This window comes from Typopeltis vanoorti, chromosome 19, assembly GCF_054136105.1.
Source record: "Typopeltis vanoorti isolate ZY-2024b chromosome 19, IOZ_Tvanoo_1.0, whole genome shotgun sequence".
Lineage (NCBI taxonomy): Eukaryota > Metazoa > Arthropoda > Arachnida > Uropygi > Thelyphonidae > Typopeltis > Typopeltis vanoorti.
Window position 1 is genome coordinate 64,389,580 of NC_143567.1, and position 17,924 is coordinate 64,407,503.

At 34.0% G+C, this 17,924-nt stretch overlaps 1 protein-coding gene and 1 long non-coding RNA gene across 5 annotated transcripts in view; one reads left to right on the forward strand and one right to left on the reverse strand.

Annotated features, from left to right (window-relative positions):
* LOC150096189 (uncharacterized) overlaps positions 1-15,657 on the reverse strand; it is a 47,706-nt gene extending 32,049 nt beyond the window's left edge. For 2 of the 4 annotated variants that reach the window (XM_090409287.1, XM_090409286.1), the window contains exons 1-3: positions 15,232-15,302; positions 2,031-2,090; positions 1,884-1,935 (exon numbers count right to left, since the gene is read on the reverse strand). In XM_090409287.1, coding sequence (XP_090265413.1) covers positions 1,884-1,935; positions 2,031-2,090; positions 15,232-15,289 — 170 coding nt within the window. In that variant the 5' untranslated portion in view covers positions 15,290-15,302. Of the gene's footprint in view, positions 1-1,883; positions 1,936-2,030; positions 2,091-13,433; positions 13,560-15,231; positions 15,303-15,431 lie in introns of those variants that run through there. The other 2 variants (XM_090409289.1, XM_090409288.1) reach the window with 2 other exon arrangements.
* Positions 1-17,924, forward strand: part of LOC150096190 (uncharacterized) — a 57,947-nt gene that overhangs the window by 2,833 nt on the left and 37,190 nt on the right. The window lies entirely within an intron of this gene.

Consider the following 17,924-nt stretch of genomic DNA (forward strand, 5'->3'; position numbering starts at 1 on the left):
AGGAATGGAAAATCAGTGGGCCCAGACAGAATTCCAGTGGAGGCATAGAAAGCACTGACGAAAAAGAGAATTAACCTGCCTTAGGACCTGTTCATGAAAGTTTGCCAACAGGAAAATATACCCGAGGAATGGAGGGAAAGTACTCTTGTCCCCGTCTACAAGGGTAAAGGGGATGCACAAGACTGTAAGAATTACAGAGGAATAAAGTTGATGTCGCACACAATGAAAATTCTAGAAAGGGTTCTTGATGGAAGATTGAGGAAGGGGGTGGAGATTGCAAAGGAACAATTTGGCTTCATGCCTGGTAGATCAACGACAGATGCTATCTTTGTGTTACGCAGATGATGGAAGAGTTTCGAGAGAAACAAAGGGAGCTACATCTGGTGTTTATTGATCTGGAGAAAGCATACGATAGAGTGCCAAGGCAAGAAGCATGGAAGTGTCTGAGGGAGAAGAAAGTGCCGGAGAAATATGTCAGGTTGGTGCAGGAGATGTACAGAAATGAGAAGACAAGTATTCGGATCTGTCTGGGACAGACAGAAAGTTTTCAAGTAGCAGTTGGCTTGCATCAAGAGTCCCTTTACCCTTGTAGACGGGGACAAGAGTACTTTCACTCCATTCCTCGGGTATATTTTCCTGTTGGCAAACTTTCATGAACAGGTCCCACGGCAGGTCAATTCTCTCTTTCGTCAGTGCTTTCTATGCCTCCACTGGAATCCTGTCTGGGCCCACTGATTTTCCATTCCTCATCCTCTTCATGGCCTCCGTCACTTCCACTCCTGATGTTCTGCACCATCCTCTCAGAAAGCTGCCCATCTTCTCTGTGAGTCCTCGCATTTTCCTCATTCAAAATTCTCTCAAAGTATATTATCCGTCTGTTTCTTATGTCCACATTAAGTCCGTTTCTGTTTAATATTGTGACGGATGAGGTGAGAGAAGACACACCTTGGACAATGTTGTATGCAGATGACATTTTGCTGTGTGCAGATTCAAGAGAAGAAGTGGCAGCTAAACTGGAAAGATGGAGGAAAGCACTAGAAGAGAGAGGTATGAGACTGAGCAGAAGTAAGACAGAGTAAATGTGTTGCAAAGTGGACGGCGGGCAGGAGACAGATCTGTAGCTGGAAGGAAATGTCATTAGGAAGGCGAGGGACTTAAGATACTTAGGTTCAACAGTGGAAGAAGATGGAGGGGTTGAAAACGAAGTGGGGTGCAGGATGCAGGTGGTTTGGAGGAACAGGAGAGAGATGGCTGGAGTGCTATGCGATAAGAGAGTGCCGATCAATCTGAACGGCAAAATCTATAGGGCAGTGGTGAAGCCAGCTATGATGTATGCCATGGAAACTGTGGTCGTGAGGAAAAATAACATCAGCAGGATGGAGGTAGCAGTGATGAGACTGCTTAGGTTGATGTGCGGTGTGACCAGAAAGGATCGTCTGAGAAATGACTATGTCAGGGGAACAGTGAAAGTTACGAACTTAGGAGCGAAGATACAGGAGGCAAGGTTGAGATGGTTTGGTCATGTGATGAGGAGGGAGGACGAATATGTGGGAAGATGGGTCATGCAGATGGATGTGCAAGGAAGGCGGAGGCGTGGGCGGCCAAAGAAGAGATGGAGGGAGCTGGTAGAAGAACACTTGAAGACGAGGAACTTGGATGTGGTGACAGCCCAAGACAGGAGGATGTGGAGGAGACTTATCATTAACAGCGACCCCACTTAAGTGGGACAAGCTGCAGAAGAAGAAGTCACCTTTGTTGAACAGTGACACAAAATAGGTATGCATTTATCAAAAGAAATCAACACACTACAAGTCACTCAGCGACATCTCTTCTATTTCTCATACTCCTTTTATGCACTTTTAGTAATTCAAAATTATACTTACACCGATCGCTTAGGACGCTTCTGATCTCTTCCATCTCCCACAGAAGGTTTCTCTACAAGAAACAAATATTAGAAATATTAAGAGGTGGTTAATGTTGTTAACATTCATTATTTTATAATAAATTAGGCTAATGCATATTTTACTTACCGCGGAGGGAGGAAGCTGCAGAGATGCCAAGAATGCAGGCCAAAATTAAGAACTTCATCGCTAAAACGATATAAAAAATGGATACTTGTGAATTATATGGATACACATCGATTAGATAAATGTATGCAACAAACGAGCATTATGTGATGTAATGTTATATAATAAAAATATAACTTTTAAAAGTTCCTTTTTTTTTAAATTAATTTTACAACTTTGTTGCATACTTTTTTCATTTTATACTCAACAGGGAGAAACTAAGTCCTCAAGTCATTCTAAGTCATAAATCATCAGAAAATATCCCAACCCAACATCAGAAGAGTTTACGATTGGCATCGTCAAAGTAAGAAGCTTCAAAAATGATATGGAACTTGTATTATTTTCTACCAAAATTGAAGAAGATGTAGATTATATTAGATTTATGAATAAATCCAGTATAAGTCTACTGGATGCTCGGACTAAACTGAATAACTGCTTTAATAAACTTGATAGGAAAATCAGCAATAAAATCTGAGACGTCATTTGTATTGTGGATTCATGAGTTGTCTGAATGCCATCCTTTTGTTTGTTTTCAGAGGTGCATTATGGATAATGGTTCGTGAATGGAATTCTGGGTGATAGTTAGAGTATGGAATTCTTAGAATTTCCCATGGGGAATGTATGGAATGCATCAGTGATGTATTCTGTATCCTGGATTCATGAGTTCTGTGAGTGTCCTCTTTTTTGTTTGATTGCATTGGTGCATTATGAGTAATTGTTCGGGCATTCTGGGTGAGGATTAACATATAGAATCCTTGCAATTTCACTGGGGGGGGGGGGGGGAATATCTATCTGTATCCTGTTTTTGTTTGTTTGCATTGGTGCATTATGGGTATGAGTTCACGTATGGAATTATGGGAGATGTTTAGAGCAGCATTTCCCAAATTTTTCCTATGATGGAACACTTCACAAATTCCTGAAATTTTAACGGAACAACCAGGTTAGAGTCACAGCATTTAAAAACATTCCAGGCTCATATTAATATTAATTTTGAATAATATTTCACTGAACACTTATTCACTTTCTGTGGAACACTGGTGTTCTGCAGAACACAATTTGGAAAACCGTGGCTTACAGTATGGAATCCTTGGAATTTCCCTGGGGTACCCATTCACCTATGATGTAACGCTATGTCTTTTGGTACAAGTATGGAATTCTGGGTAATGGTTTGAGTATGGAATTCTGAGACATGGTCTGTTGTGCCCATCTGTTAGTGATGTAAGGTGAGCCTTTGATTCGTGTGTTGCATTATGGGTAATGATTAGAGATTGGATTTCTGGGAAGATATTTGGTCATGTATTTGGGTGTTTGGCTTGAAAGTGGAACTATGGTTGAATATTTGTCTTTAGGTGATATCACGAATTTTCCAATATAAGTGTGTGGTAATTCATTCCTAATTTCGACTATGGCAACTTTTCTAAAATAATTAACTATTGGAGATCAGTGGTGTTCCCCATCACCCCCCCACACACAATTTTGTTTCGTTTCCTGCATTAATTTCTATGCATATTCGTACTGCCATCTGTGAACAGATGGCAGTACGAATTTAGTATTTTAAGTGTGTGATATTTCATCCTAATTTAGACTATAGGAATGTTTAGTTTAGTGTCAAGAGATGCCATCACAATTTTTTACATTCAAGGTTTCTTGTAAATAGGTACAGGCAGACATTTTTTCTAACATAATTAAATACTGAATATCGGTGGTTTCCCCCACCCACACACATTTGTTTTTCATTTCCTGCATTAATTTCAATGTAGTGTCAACAGGTGGCAGTACAAATTTGGTATTTTAAGTGTGTCATATGTCATCCCTAATTCACACCAGGGCTGTCCAAAGCACTGCCTGCAGGCTGCATGCAGCGTGCAGTGCGATTTTGTGTTCTTGCCTGTGGATTTCGATTTTCGCGAGCGAAAAAAATCAAATAACAATTCGAATCGAATGCATATTAGATACTTTAGTATGAATTCTTTAACGTTCCCTGGATGCTCATGGGGAAAGTGAGCGTGCGATTAGTTTGCAATTCGTATTGTTCGTTTGTTCAGCTTTCAAGGTTGTGTCCCTGATGCTCACCAAATTACTAGATATGCACTGTGATGCATATGTAGCTTCTATCCTGACATGTATACAGGATAGAAGCTACATGACACTACACTATACAAAAGTAAGATGAATCTTTCAGAGTAGGGATAACACATAGCAGTATGATTTGGTTTTTTAGTGTGTTTGGTATTTTACATCTATATCTGATATGAACAGACATGGATGACAGTGACATTCCATCCCCACCATTTACAAAATTCCTATTTGGGGTTGTTAGTGACAGAATTGTATTAAGGGAAAAAAATTATGGATTTATATATCTAATGTCTAAACAGAATAAGTGAGAAAAAAATCTTAAATATTTCTGCATGCATAATTAACCAGAAATATGCACAAGCGATCTCATACAGATGTCATTTTATAGATTTTAAAAGTTCATTATTTTTCCTCATTAAATGTCAACTTTTTTTACAATAATTAATCATTATTTATATACTGATATTTATGTATTTATATATCTACTTCTAAACAAAATAACTGAGAACAAATTTCAATGTAGTGTAACTTAAATATGTAAAGCATTCCAATGACACCAAACTTACTTCATTTAGGTTTACAACTGCGTATGTTATTTTGCTGAAATACCATTTACAAGGTATATTCACAGAGAAAAATTTGAAACATGTAATTACCTACAAATATTTCACAAGACCTGGTTTGCACTCTTAACATTTTCCAATGAGTTTAATATTAAAACTGCTTTGGGGGGGGGGGGGGGGGGGGGGGGGTTAGAGTACATCAAAATAGCTGGTAATACAAAATAATATTCAGTGCTGATATCATAGGAAGCACAGCTCCAAAAATTTGATATGGTGTTAGTTTCAAAATGACACCCTGTCTGTTGAACAATTTTGTATATTCCTTTGTAACCAGATATACACAAGCAGTCTTCGTATAGTGGTCATAAATGTCCCAAAATAAAGAATCTTTATCGAATTCTATAAAGTCTTAAAAGTCTAATTTAACCATGTAAGAGTTTAGATGTGTGGCTATAATTCTTCCCTTTGTCTTATATCTGGTAATTCAGATTTCAAAAATAGTAAATGATTATCAATGTCGTACATTTTTGGTGAACATCGCTCAGCTTTTTCGCAGGTAATAGAGAAAACTTTAGCTACACCATCTTCTGTTTCATTGATCTCTCCCATTTGTTCCTCAATAATTACATCAGAATGTATGTATCTTACAAATTACAATCGGTTTCCGCCCTTTTAGAAATTTGTGGAATGTTTTGTGACATGCACATTTCCTGAAGGAAAAAAATTTCAAAGGATTTTGGGCTGACTCATTATATTACTTTACCGGACACACACACACACACACACACACACACACACACACACACACACACACACACACACACACACACACACACACACACACACACACACACACACACACACACACACACACAAAGATGATTTCTGGCCTGAAAGAACGAATTGCAGTAACTGATAAAATGCACTTGAATCTTGTACCTTATAGGATTGTTCATCATGTGCATTTCCTTCAAGATAAAACATCTGCCAGATGACTCATGGGCATGTTTCCGTATGGCTGTGAATGTGACATTGAAGTGGGAAATTTTTCTGTAGTAAAATTGATACATACATTTTTATTTTTTTTAAACAATACATATATTTTTGATCATTGATATCAGCAAAAAAAAACTTTCATTATTTTTCCAGTAACACCAGTAAGTGCACACTATATCTTCACAATCGATCAACCAATATTGTTCACATCAATAACAGGTATCTTAATAATTTCAAAGATATTATCTATTTTTCTTTACCTTTGGTGAGGAATATATCGCTATTGAATGTTGATTGTATTATCCAATTTCTTAGTTTGTCCAGAGAAAGTGAACCAATACCCCATTTCAGTTGGTGGTTGTATTTAAATAACCACGAATTATGTTTATTAACTTTTCAGATAATTCATTCGACCTACAAGGTGTTTTTGTCATATTATCTCTGATAATAATTCTATTCGAAATACAAATTTCTTCAAGAAATAAATCTGTGTCTTCATCATAAAGACATTGCGCATCTATAATGCTAGTTATTTCTGAAATTTCGTTTTTTTCATCGATATTTAAATGGTTTTCTATTTTCTTCATCCCTATTATGTTATGTATTTTTTCCACAAATAAGAAATTATTTATTATTCTTTCAACTGAATATTATGGCTGGTACTATACTTTTTAACTAAAGTCCTCTGTTACAACTTCCAAAGATTATATTTTAAATTCTAAAGAATAAAAGTAAATTATAAAGTAAAGTACAATATACGACATCAGTGTTGACCATAAAAAAATTGTAAAGAAAAATAAAATGCTTACCTTCAAATAAATATTTATTCACTTTAATTATCATTCATATTTTTCAGTGGAATAAATTTTCTTTAAAAAACAGGTGCGTGATTTTTATCACTTCATGAACCTATGAACAGCTCACAACTGAATTCACTTTTTGACATTCAATCCCATTTTGTTTTCATCATTTTAAATACCGCAACATGTAAATTAACAACATTCGATGTGGGCTTCTGATATACTTCTATATTTCTTAAATCTGATTGCTTGTTTTTCTCAATTTTACTTTTAAATCTTTCAGTATCATTTTCATAATTGAAACCTCAAAAACGTTTTCTATTTCAACAACTGCTTTTTCGGAATGAGCTATGGAATTCACAAATTCTGTGATTCTTCGACATCTGGGCACTGAATATCGAAATCACGACTTTATTGTATCCAAGAAACTGCTCTGTATCTTTGAGACTGCTCCCCTCATTCCTAAATAAGAGATACATTTCTCATAAAAATTCAAAATCTGCTTTATTTACTTCTCATTCGCTGGCATACAGAGACAGCTTTTGCTTGCAAAACTGTGGGGATGAACTTGTTTTCTTTTCTGGCTATTAATTTTATTTTCAATTCTTTGTATTCAAAGTTACTTCTGTTCCTAAAATTTCATTTTTTTTTCAAATATTGACACAGTTTCTTGAAAACATTGAAGGTTGGCATGAACAAATGAGGCTAATAATTCACTGAGTGTATTTTATTTTTAAAAAACAGTCTCTGATTAGTTTGGAGTAAGAAATTTCACACTCTGAAAGGAAATGATTTCATTCTCATCCAAATCAAAATAATACTTTGCAGTACCAGAGTTAATCATCTTATAGTATTGTGTAATTATACCTTTTTTGTACTCAATGTCAGCAAACGCGCAAATTTCTTTTGATGTTTCTACTGTTATTGTCAAAATGTGAAAATGTAAGAGCCATTTCCTAAACATTTCTGCCCATTCCTTGTTGTTACTTTGTACGAACATTAGTTATCCTATCTTCTCATCCCTCCCACCATTTGTATTTGTGTCATCTTCACAGTACGATACATTTTTATTTTCTATACCAACTTTTTTAAGAGTTTAAGTAATGTTTTGGGGTAAATTATCTGATGTCTCTCTGTAAAATCACAAATTCTTACAGTCGTACTTTAATTCCAAACTGATGAATAAATATACTATTCTGTTATAGATATAATAACAAGATTGTCACTAATTAATTCATTTTTTTACTTTATCCATTATTATAGACACAATTACGTTATCAGTTATCATTGCTGTCATTTTTGTTCTGCAAAAGGAATACTATGGGTTATAAAGTTTTGATAAACGTTTGACTGGCAATCACATGCTTTTAAATTTTAATCATGTACAACTGTGTGAAAAGAAAAGAAAATGTATCTTCTCTTTATTTTTGAAAAGAGCATCATAAGTTACTAATATTACTTGCTCTTACAGCCTTTTGATCATCCGCCCTTCTGTTCCATTTTACAGTTATCACCAACTTGTTATGAGCGATGGAACCAAATAGTTGAGAGGGTAACATCAGCCTTCCCTACAATAACTCCAACTCCATACTCCCTCTCCTTCAGAAGATGTCTGGTCAATTAGAGTGACGTTTGATAACTGCAAACAGGGAGTTAGAGTGACGTCACTCACACTGATAACAACAGCGTGTTTATCAGTTTGAGTGACGTTTGTTAACTACAAACGGGAATGTCGCTCGTGACGTTACTCAACTCCCCTTTACTGACCAGACGTCTTCTGGAGCAGAAGGAGTCATTGTACGGAAGACTGCAGTCACCCTCTTAACTATCCCATCACCCTCATCTAGCTAATCCTGCTTTGCTTCGTCACTCAATACAAGCCAGTGATAACTGTAAAAATTGAACAGAGGGGGTGATCAAAAGACTGTAAGTAATATTAGTAACTCACAATATTGTTTTAAAAAATAAAGAGAAGGTACATTTTCTTTTCACACAGTTGTACATGATAAAAGTCTAAAAGCATGTGACCACTAATCAAACGTGTTTCAAAACTTTACTACCCATACTATTCCTTTGGCAGAACAAAAAAGACGGTGGTGATAACTAATAACATAACTGTGTCTTTTGTAATGGATAAAGTACAAAAATTAATTAAATGGTGACAATTTTGTTACTATATCTGTAGATATATCGAATGAGAAGTAAATAAAGCAGATTTTGAATTTTTATGAGAAAAGTGTCCCTTATTTAGAAATGAGGGGAAGCAATCCCAAAGCTGCAGATCACATTTTTGGATACAATAAAGTCGTGATTTTGAGGTTCAGTGCCAAGATGTTGAAGCATCTGCAGAATTTGTTAATTCCATAGCTCACTCCGAAAAACCAGTTATTGAAATAGGCAAAGTTGTTGATGAGGTTTCAATTATAAAAATAATATTGCAAGATTTAAAAATAAAATTTAGAAAAATAAGCAATCAGACTTATGAAATATAGAATCATATCAGAAGCCAACATCGAATGTTGGTAATTTACGGGTTGCGGTATTCAAAATGATGAAAACAAAATGAGATTGAATGCCAAAAAGTGAATTCAGTTGTGAATTCCTCAGAGTTCTATGAACTGATAAAAATGGCACACTTTTTTTTAAAAAAAGAAAGTTCATTCCTCTGAAAAATATGAATGGTACGATTAAAGTGAATAAATATTTATTTAAAGGTAAACAATTCATTTTTTTTACAATTTTTTTATGGTTGACATTGATATCATATATTGTTTTCAAGAAATACGGTAATCTTACCTTCAGACACTTGTTAAATTTAAAGTCTTAAAGTCGACAAATTAACCCATTATTATAATTGCTTATAATATCATGGTCAGTTAATACATATTAAAAGATTATTGGAAACATAAAGATTTCTGTTTAATTATGCATGCAAAATATATTTGCAAGTACAAATTAATAAGTCGTAGTGCCACCCGTTAACACAACAGTGTGAAATTAACAGAACAGGATAATGGTGAATTTACTAACAAGAAAACGAAAATGCAGAATCCAATCCCTTGTTTGTCTCATTTCCTTTTGGCAACACTTCCTAATGCAAAAGATAAACACATCGGTCTAAAGTATAATCTTCGGAAGTTGTAACAGAGGAATTAAGTTGAAAATTGTAGTACTAGACCTAATATTCAGATGTAATAATAATAAATAAATATTTATTTGTGGTGAAAAAAATATATAACATAATAAGATGAAGAAAGTAGAAAACCGTTGAAATATACTTGAAAAAAAAACGACATTTCAGAAATGACTTTATGATGAAGACTCAAATTTATTTACCAAAAACATTTGTACTTCAAAAGGAATTATTATAAGAGATACCATGACAAAAACACTCTATAGGTGGAATGAATTACCGGAAAAGTTAATAAACAGAATTCTTGGTTAATTAAATACAACCACCAACTGAAATGGGACATTGGTTCCCTTTCTCTGAAGTCTAGACAAACTAAGAGATTGGATAATATAATCAACATGCAAATATCAATATATTACTCGCCAAAGGTAGAGAAAAATAGGTACTGTTTTCGAAAAATTATTAATATAAATGATATTGGTTGACCAAACGTGAAGATACAGTGTGCACATACTCATGTTACTGGAAACATAACGAAAGATTTTGTGCTAATATCAATGCTCAAAAATATATGTATGGTTCTAAATAAATAAAAATGTATGCCACAATTTTGCTACAGCAAACATTTCCCGGACTAGGCCAAGGATGAATAAGCTTCACCCACGGTGACTTCACAAAGTAGGATAATATCAGTTCAATGTCATCCACAACCATGCGAAAACATGCCCATGATTCATTTGTGCAATTGTTATATTTTGAAGGAAACAAACAGGGTCAACAATCGTATAAGATACAAGTCTCGAGTGCATTTTTCAGTTACTGCTATTCGTTCTTTCAGGCCAGAGATCATTTTGTGTGTTGTGTGTGTCTCCAGTAAAGAAATATAATGAGTGTGTCCTAAAAGCCTGTGAAATTTTCTTTCTTCAGGAAGCACGACACAAAGTACACTACCTAACTCTAACAATATGGAAGCTGATTGTTATTTCGGAAGATACATACATTGTGATATAATTATCGAGAAGCACATGGCAGAGATTATGCAGGCAGTGGTGTGATATCCTTGGAAACTTACAAAGAAGAGCAGATTACGAATTGGGCATAGGAGACTGTAATATTATCAACTGCCAAGATGGTGAACTAATCATCGATGAAACAGAAGATGGTGTAGGCAACGTTTTCTGTAATACCTGCGAAGAAGCTGAGCGATTTTCACCAAAAATGTACGACATTGATAGTCATTTACTATTTTTCAAATCAAAATTATCAGAATCATGGGAAGAATTCTAGCCACTCATCTGAACTCTTTGATGGTTAAATTAGACTTTCAAGACTTTATACAATTCGATAAACATTCTTTATTTTGGGACATTTATGAACACTATACGAGACTGTTTGTATATCTGGTGACAAAGGAATATACAAAATCATTAAACAGGAATGGCATCATTTTGAGTCTAACACCATACAATATTTTTGGAGCTGTGCTTCCTGTGATATCCCATCTTAAGATTATTTTTCGTGACCAGCTATTTTGATGTACAATAAACGAAAAACAAAACGGTGAGTAACGGACATTTTTAATATTAAACTCATTGGAAAATATTAAGAGTGTAAACTAAAACTTGTGAAATATTTGTAGGTAATTACATGTTCTGAATTATTCTCTGTGAATACAGTTGTAAATAATATTTCCGCAAAATACAATATACAGTTGTAAATCTAAATGAACAAAGTTCGGTGTCATTGGAATGTTTTCCATATTTAAGTTACATTACAGTGAATTTTTACTCAGTTATTCTATTTAGAAGTAGATGTACATACATACATACATACTTCAAGGCCCACCTTTCCTAATTGGGGTTGTGGGGGCAACAGCTGCAAGAGGAACTTCCAATGGTCACGATCCTCTGCCACCAAGCTCAGGTGTTCTGGTGGGATTCCCAAACGTGTCCACCCAAGGTTTTGGATATAATCTATCCAGCGAGTCCTTGGCCTTCCACGTGGCCTCCCACCCTCTGACTTGGCAAAGAGGGCCTACTGAGGGAGCCTCTCTTGCGGTATTCTGACCAGGTTCCCGTACCAACGTAACTGTGATCTCTCAAAACGGAGAAGCAGTGGTTGGGTATTAAGGGTTTCCCGAATTGCAGAGCTTCTGACTCTGTCGAGTCTTGTCAGCCCCGCAACCTCTCGAGGGAACCTGATTTCAGCCACTTGGATTCGTGTTCGCATTCTTTCGGTCATCACCCAACTCTCATGACCATAGGTAAGGATGGGGACATAGACTATTGAAGACAGCCAGCTTTGCCTACTGGCTTAACTCCTGCTTCAATACTACCGAACGGCCAAGCTCCCGCAATATTGAACTTACTAAGCCAATTCGAGTATCTAGCTCTATGTCCCATTTTCCATCATTCGTGAATATGGACCCAAGGTTTTTAAACTTCTCCACCTGCCTCATTGGGACTCCACTTACATGTAGAGTGCACTGGGAGTCCAAGCTAATACAATTTTTGGAATACTAGAGTGGGTTTCAATTAATGAGTTTTAACAATTTGTGTTTTCCTTCGTATCTAAGAGCAGGAAGAGGGAAACGTTTCCCTAGAAAGAAAAACAATAACTGGATTATTGGATAATTAGATAATCAGTTGAGTACCGAACATCACCGATCCATTCTGACTCCCGCTTTAGGTCTATCAAGTTGGCATCATTCATTTTTTGTTCATTTCGAGTGTTCTTCTTACAGGCTTAGCCTGTTTTGCATCATAAAATAATGTCTCCCTATTTGAAAAGCTAAGTCATCTCCTCCCTTTAAAAAAAGATCTGAAAGATATTTCGTTTATCCAACCCGAATTTTACTAACCGAACGCCATCATCAATGTTGAATAAATTATGGAGGCACTAGTAAACGCAAATTAAGTAGAATTTGTTGTCATTAATGATATCTGGTTAACAGACGAGGATAGTTATCCTCTTCTGTTAACCAGAATACAGATATCCTTACTGTAAAAGAATACGATGAGCACAGAGTATTCAGTGAAGTTAAGCAGAATAACAAAGGTGGAAATATTGCTAATTTCAGAAAATGATTGCAGCGACTTTTAAATGACAATAATAACACGAGTTAATATTATCGAATAGTTTGAGATTGTTTGGAGGTAAATTCGCAGTTGTTTAGATAAAGTACATAATTAGGTGAGGCTATTCAGAATTGCAAAAATCCACAGAAGACGGAATACCTTCCTATATGAATATTTTTAACGGAGAGAATGGCCAAGGTTGATATTCTGTTTATATACCATATAAAATATGGTATATAGAATATAGAATATGTTGTTTGATCAAAAATTCATTTTTAATCTCTACTATTTTCATATGTATTATCTCTTCTTCAAGATACTGATTTTAATCTTTATCAAGTTCATATAGAGAGGTAGCCAGATGATTAAAACGACAATTACGTACGTGGGTTTGAAAATATTATTAAGAAAACTCTTCCAAAGAGAGATGGAATGAAAGAAAGAAAAAATTAAAAGCTTGTTTGGCGACTTTGGAGTGGAACGGCATGCGATTGTTCACCAGCAACTGCTCACGATGTATGTAAACCAGAACAAAAATAGTCTATCATTATTTCTAGGGAATACAGATACAATATGAAGCCACACAAAAATCAGTGTAGTTGAACATTGCTGTTCAAACCTGAGCAAAAGAAATAAAGACACCGCGTACTATTAAGAGCCACTATTACTATATCTGAAATGTTGTTTCTTAATACTATATTACAACAAAAGCCACTTACGGTAATAATAGAGACACGTCTCTCATAACACCTCCTATACGATTAAGCGCGGTAACAAATTTCATAATGCTAGCTGTGTGAAATTATATCGCAGCACAACTACATCGCTCAACACTCTGCCACGCAATCTAAGACATCTGCACAGTTATAGGTGATTTAAGCATCTACTGTAGAAACAATGCTTTTTGTTTAACTGAGGATATCCTTGTCGTATAGAAAAGAGAAACCACGTTCACAAACACAACACCACAACAGCAACAGAAATATCTGATGTCAATCACATTCAATCTCTTTAGAATCTCCCCATTTCCAGGAAGTTCTCTATTTAACAAAGTCACTTTATTAATTATTATTCTATTTATTAAAGCTCCTTACATATTCGCAGTTTTCTTTAAATACTTCAGAAGATATAAGAGTGATATATTGAACGTGCTATTTGTAAAGAATAAAATCAGTAAAAGATACGTGTTACTATAGTAGCATTAGATTTCAGTGTTAAAAAAATAAATAATAAATATATATTCAAAACCTTAAAGAAAATTATCTGTATTTCTCATCAGCATTATTTTATAAAAAAAATTTACGCAATGCCAATTTTATTATACCTTCCTCTTCACTAAGAACTAAGCATGTAAAAGAGTTCCTTTCGTAAACAAGTATGTTAAATAGTTCACCGAAAATCTAGACTTCGGAGAAAAAAAATTAAAAATAGGGTACGTACGTTGTGCTGTAGCCGGGAATTAAAAGAAAAAAAATCTGCTAACGCCTTTTATTTCATTGTAAGGAGTAGATGAGACCCTTTTGCTTTTTGGAAATTTTGGAAAAATATCAACAGTAAAAATGTAATCTAGTTTGACGCGTAACGTCAAAATTCAACAAAATATTAATATTATCCTTCAACAACTCATATGATTCTATGGATCACATCAGATAGCGAAGATTACATGGAATTTTTGAATAATGGATTTTATGAATTTTATGAATAATGGAATTTTTGAATATATATGAAAGCATATGAATTTGTATCCAAAGGAAAAAAATATTGAAAAGAAATAATGTGCCTTAAACTGCATACAGTATAATGTACAGAGAATCAAGTGTAATATGCATTAATTGTAAATATTTAAATACTCTGTACGATGAAAATAGAAAAACTGCTATTTTATACATAATGTGTAAACATGCGAACAAATGCCTGCAATAATCATATGTATGTAATTTATCTGAGATTATTATTATTATTTGCATTATTCAAACATTCCGTGTAATCTTCATTGTTAATATTAGAAGAACACGTGTTGTAAATATAGATGCAAAAAAAGTATTATTATCAAAATTTTAATTGAAATGCAATGTAGAAAATGAATCATAAATACACTTAGTGCTGAATTTTGTAAAAATTACAAGTTGGAATGTCACTAAAGACGACTATTGTAATTGTGTAAATATTTCGGAAAAATTTCAGAAATCAATTATAATAATAATAATAATAATTATTATTATTATTATTATTATTATTATTATTATTATTATTATTATTATTATAATTCGTATTTATGAAAAATGTAACAAAATTTTTAATAATTTAATTAACAGAAATCGACAACATATCATAAATATTATGGTCATGCGCACTGATATTTTTTTTTTTTAAATTCTTTCGTGATTTCATAGGTGTATAATTCGCAACTACTACGAGAGCCGAAAAGTTAAGTATTGAAGGACGCAGCCTTCCTACATTAAAATAATCCCATATTAAAATGCATATTTGCCTGTAATTTCTGTAACTGATTCTTACAGAAATAACCTGAAGCCCTGTTACTGCACTTTTGCATACACGTACTGTAAATACACATAACGGCCACCAAATTACAAACTTTAATTTAATACCGTGTGGAACTTACTTTTGACCGAATTACAGAACATATTATGTTTAGCAATAGATTCAACAGGGTAGTGTTAAATTGCTTCTACCTCTACGACATACTAGAAGCTCACCTGAGTGTTCTTTGTCTGGCTCAGATTTCACGGAAGAGGAGTTTGCTCTGTTTACACTTTCTATAAGACTTTGAATATCTAAGAATCATTCCTTTCACTCCAGAAATAAAAAATTAAAATAAATTAAAAACAGTTAAATGTTACCAGATTTCAAATTGTCATTATCAAAGCAATTATTAATGTGTAGCATTGGAAATTTGCTGCAAAAGATCGTCATGAAACTTAAATTCAACAATGGCTTTGTGTCAGATACGTATTATGGACTAACCTGTTATAACTAAACAAAAATGCTTTTTGAACTATTCAGCTATCAAATTTCATTCACTTTTCTTCGAACAAATACTCACTTGTCTTTATGTTCGTTTAAGTCTTCTATTCGTCTAAGAAATGTGAATAGAAATAGGTTACATAACTGATATAAAATCTGAAAAATACGAATTTAATTTTTAATGAGTATTTTTTATTATCAATTTAGTTTTTAACATTTAAAATTTAAACCAATTTAAATTTAAATTAAATTTGTTTCGGTATCAAAATAACACAATCAACGGAATCATATCCAGGTAATGCGGTTTACATTGTGTAAAATCCAAAAAGACACAAAACAATCAAAAAGTATATCAACGTCATAATAAACGTCACTCTTTAATACATGAATTTGATGTCATTCTTACTCCTAAATACTTTAAGAGACTACAATCTTCATCAGCCTTTCCTAAAGGTTAATGCAATTTTAGGAATACTAACGTTTCAATGAATAGGTCTATAAAAATAATTTGGAAAAATTTCCTACGCAGCTGATAGGAGGAAAATATTGTCTCTGCAAGAACGATAACGCGATCATTGGAGAAATAGTTAAGTGGTGCATTCCCATCCACCGCAAACCCATTTTCCGTGACCTGTGGACAATCTGGATTGGAATTGGATGGGTGTTAGAATCATAGGATGAAGATTACGACTTGTTAGGCAATGGGTTGTAACTTAGTTTCTTAATAACCTGCTTGCTACTAATGAAATTTCCGTTAATCGAATCTGCTTCGTATGCTAGATTTGAAAATTGTTGAGTGTTATCCTAACAGGATTTTCAGGATTAAAATATATATTAAAAAAAACCTCTCCCTATTTAAATAGCAAATCCATCCTATTTTGAAAGAAATCTGAAAGATTCTTCGCTTCCAGGACGGGAATAAAATCCGAGTTTTTCCAATCAAAGGTCATCTATAATATGGATTAAAATATGTAGGCGCTCGGATTTTATTCGAGTTAACATGAATTAGCAGTCATTAGTGTTTCCTGGTTAACAGAAGAGGATATTCTTACTGTAATAGAATACGATGGGCATGTGTGTACTGGGAATTCTGGTAGAATAACAAAGAACTTGGGGACACTGCTAATTCATGGAAATGATTGCAGCCAACGCAATGATTGGAATTGAAAATGAAAAGACGAATAAATATTATCAAATATTTTGTGATTGTTTGGTGCAAATTAGCCGTTTGTTAGAAAAAATGTTTAGGTAACGCACTTCATAATTTCACAAGCAAATTATCGATACAAGGATTAAATTTCTTTGGGAATATTTTTGAATGGAGAGGATGACGAAAGTTTATATTTTGTTTGTAATACTATATAGAGGTTATTTTTGACCAGTTTAAGTCATAATCCCTAATATATTCATGTGTATACTGACTTTAATATATATATATATATATATATATATATATATATATATATATATATATATATATATATATATATATATATATATATATATATATATATATATATATATATATATATATATATATATACACATTTATTCCAGCGATGTTCCAACGCCATTATCCCGTCCCTGTAGTGGTTCTCAGTAAGATCTGCAAAATATCCCTCTACAGCTGCAATAATCTCTTGATTCGAAGAAAAACGCTGACTAGCGAGGAAGAGTTTAAGTTTTGGGAAGAGATACAAGTCAGAAAGAGCCAAATCTGGGGAATAGGGTGGATGTTTTCCAACAATTCATAGTATAGATCTCTTAATTTTCCCATTGCCAAAACACCTTTGTGGGAAGGTGCATTGTCCTGATGAAAGATGATTTTTTTCTTCTGCAAACCGGGTCTTTTCTCACAATGTTTTTAGTCTGGTCTGTTTAAAATATCGGAATAATATTACCCAGTTATTGTTTTACCCTTTTCAATATAAGTAATAAAACAAAATGCCTTTAGCATCCCAAACCACCGATTCCCTGACCTTTCCTGCTGATGGAACCGACGTTTTCTTCTTTGACGTTTAACAACCGACTTCTCTCCACCGTTTAAACTGCTCTTTGGATCGTGGTGTTTAACTGGTGAATCCAAGTCTCATCCACAGCAATACATCGACCCAGAAAATCAGTTTTAGTCTTGTAAAAACGTTCCAAGCGCTGTTCAGAGATTTTCATGCGAGTGAGTTTTTGATCTGCTGTGAGCAAGCGCAGCATCCATCTTGCGCAAAGCT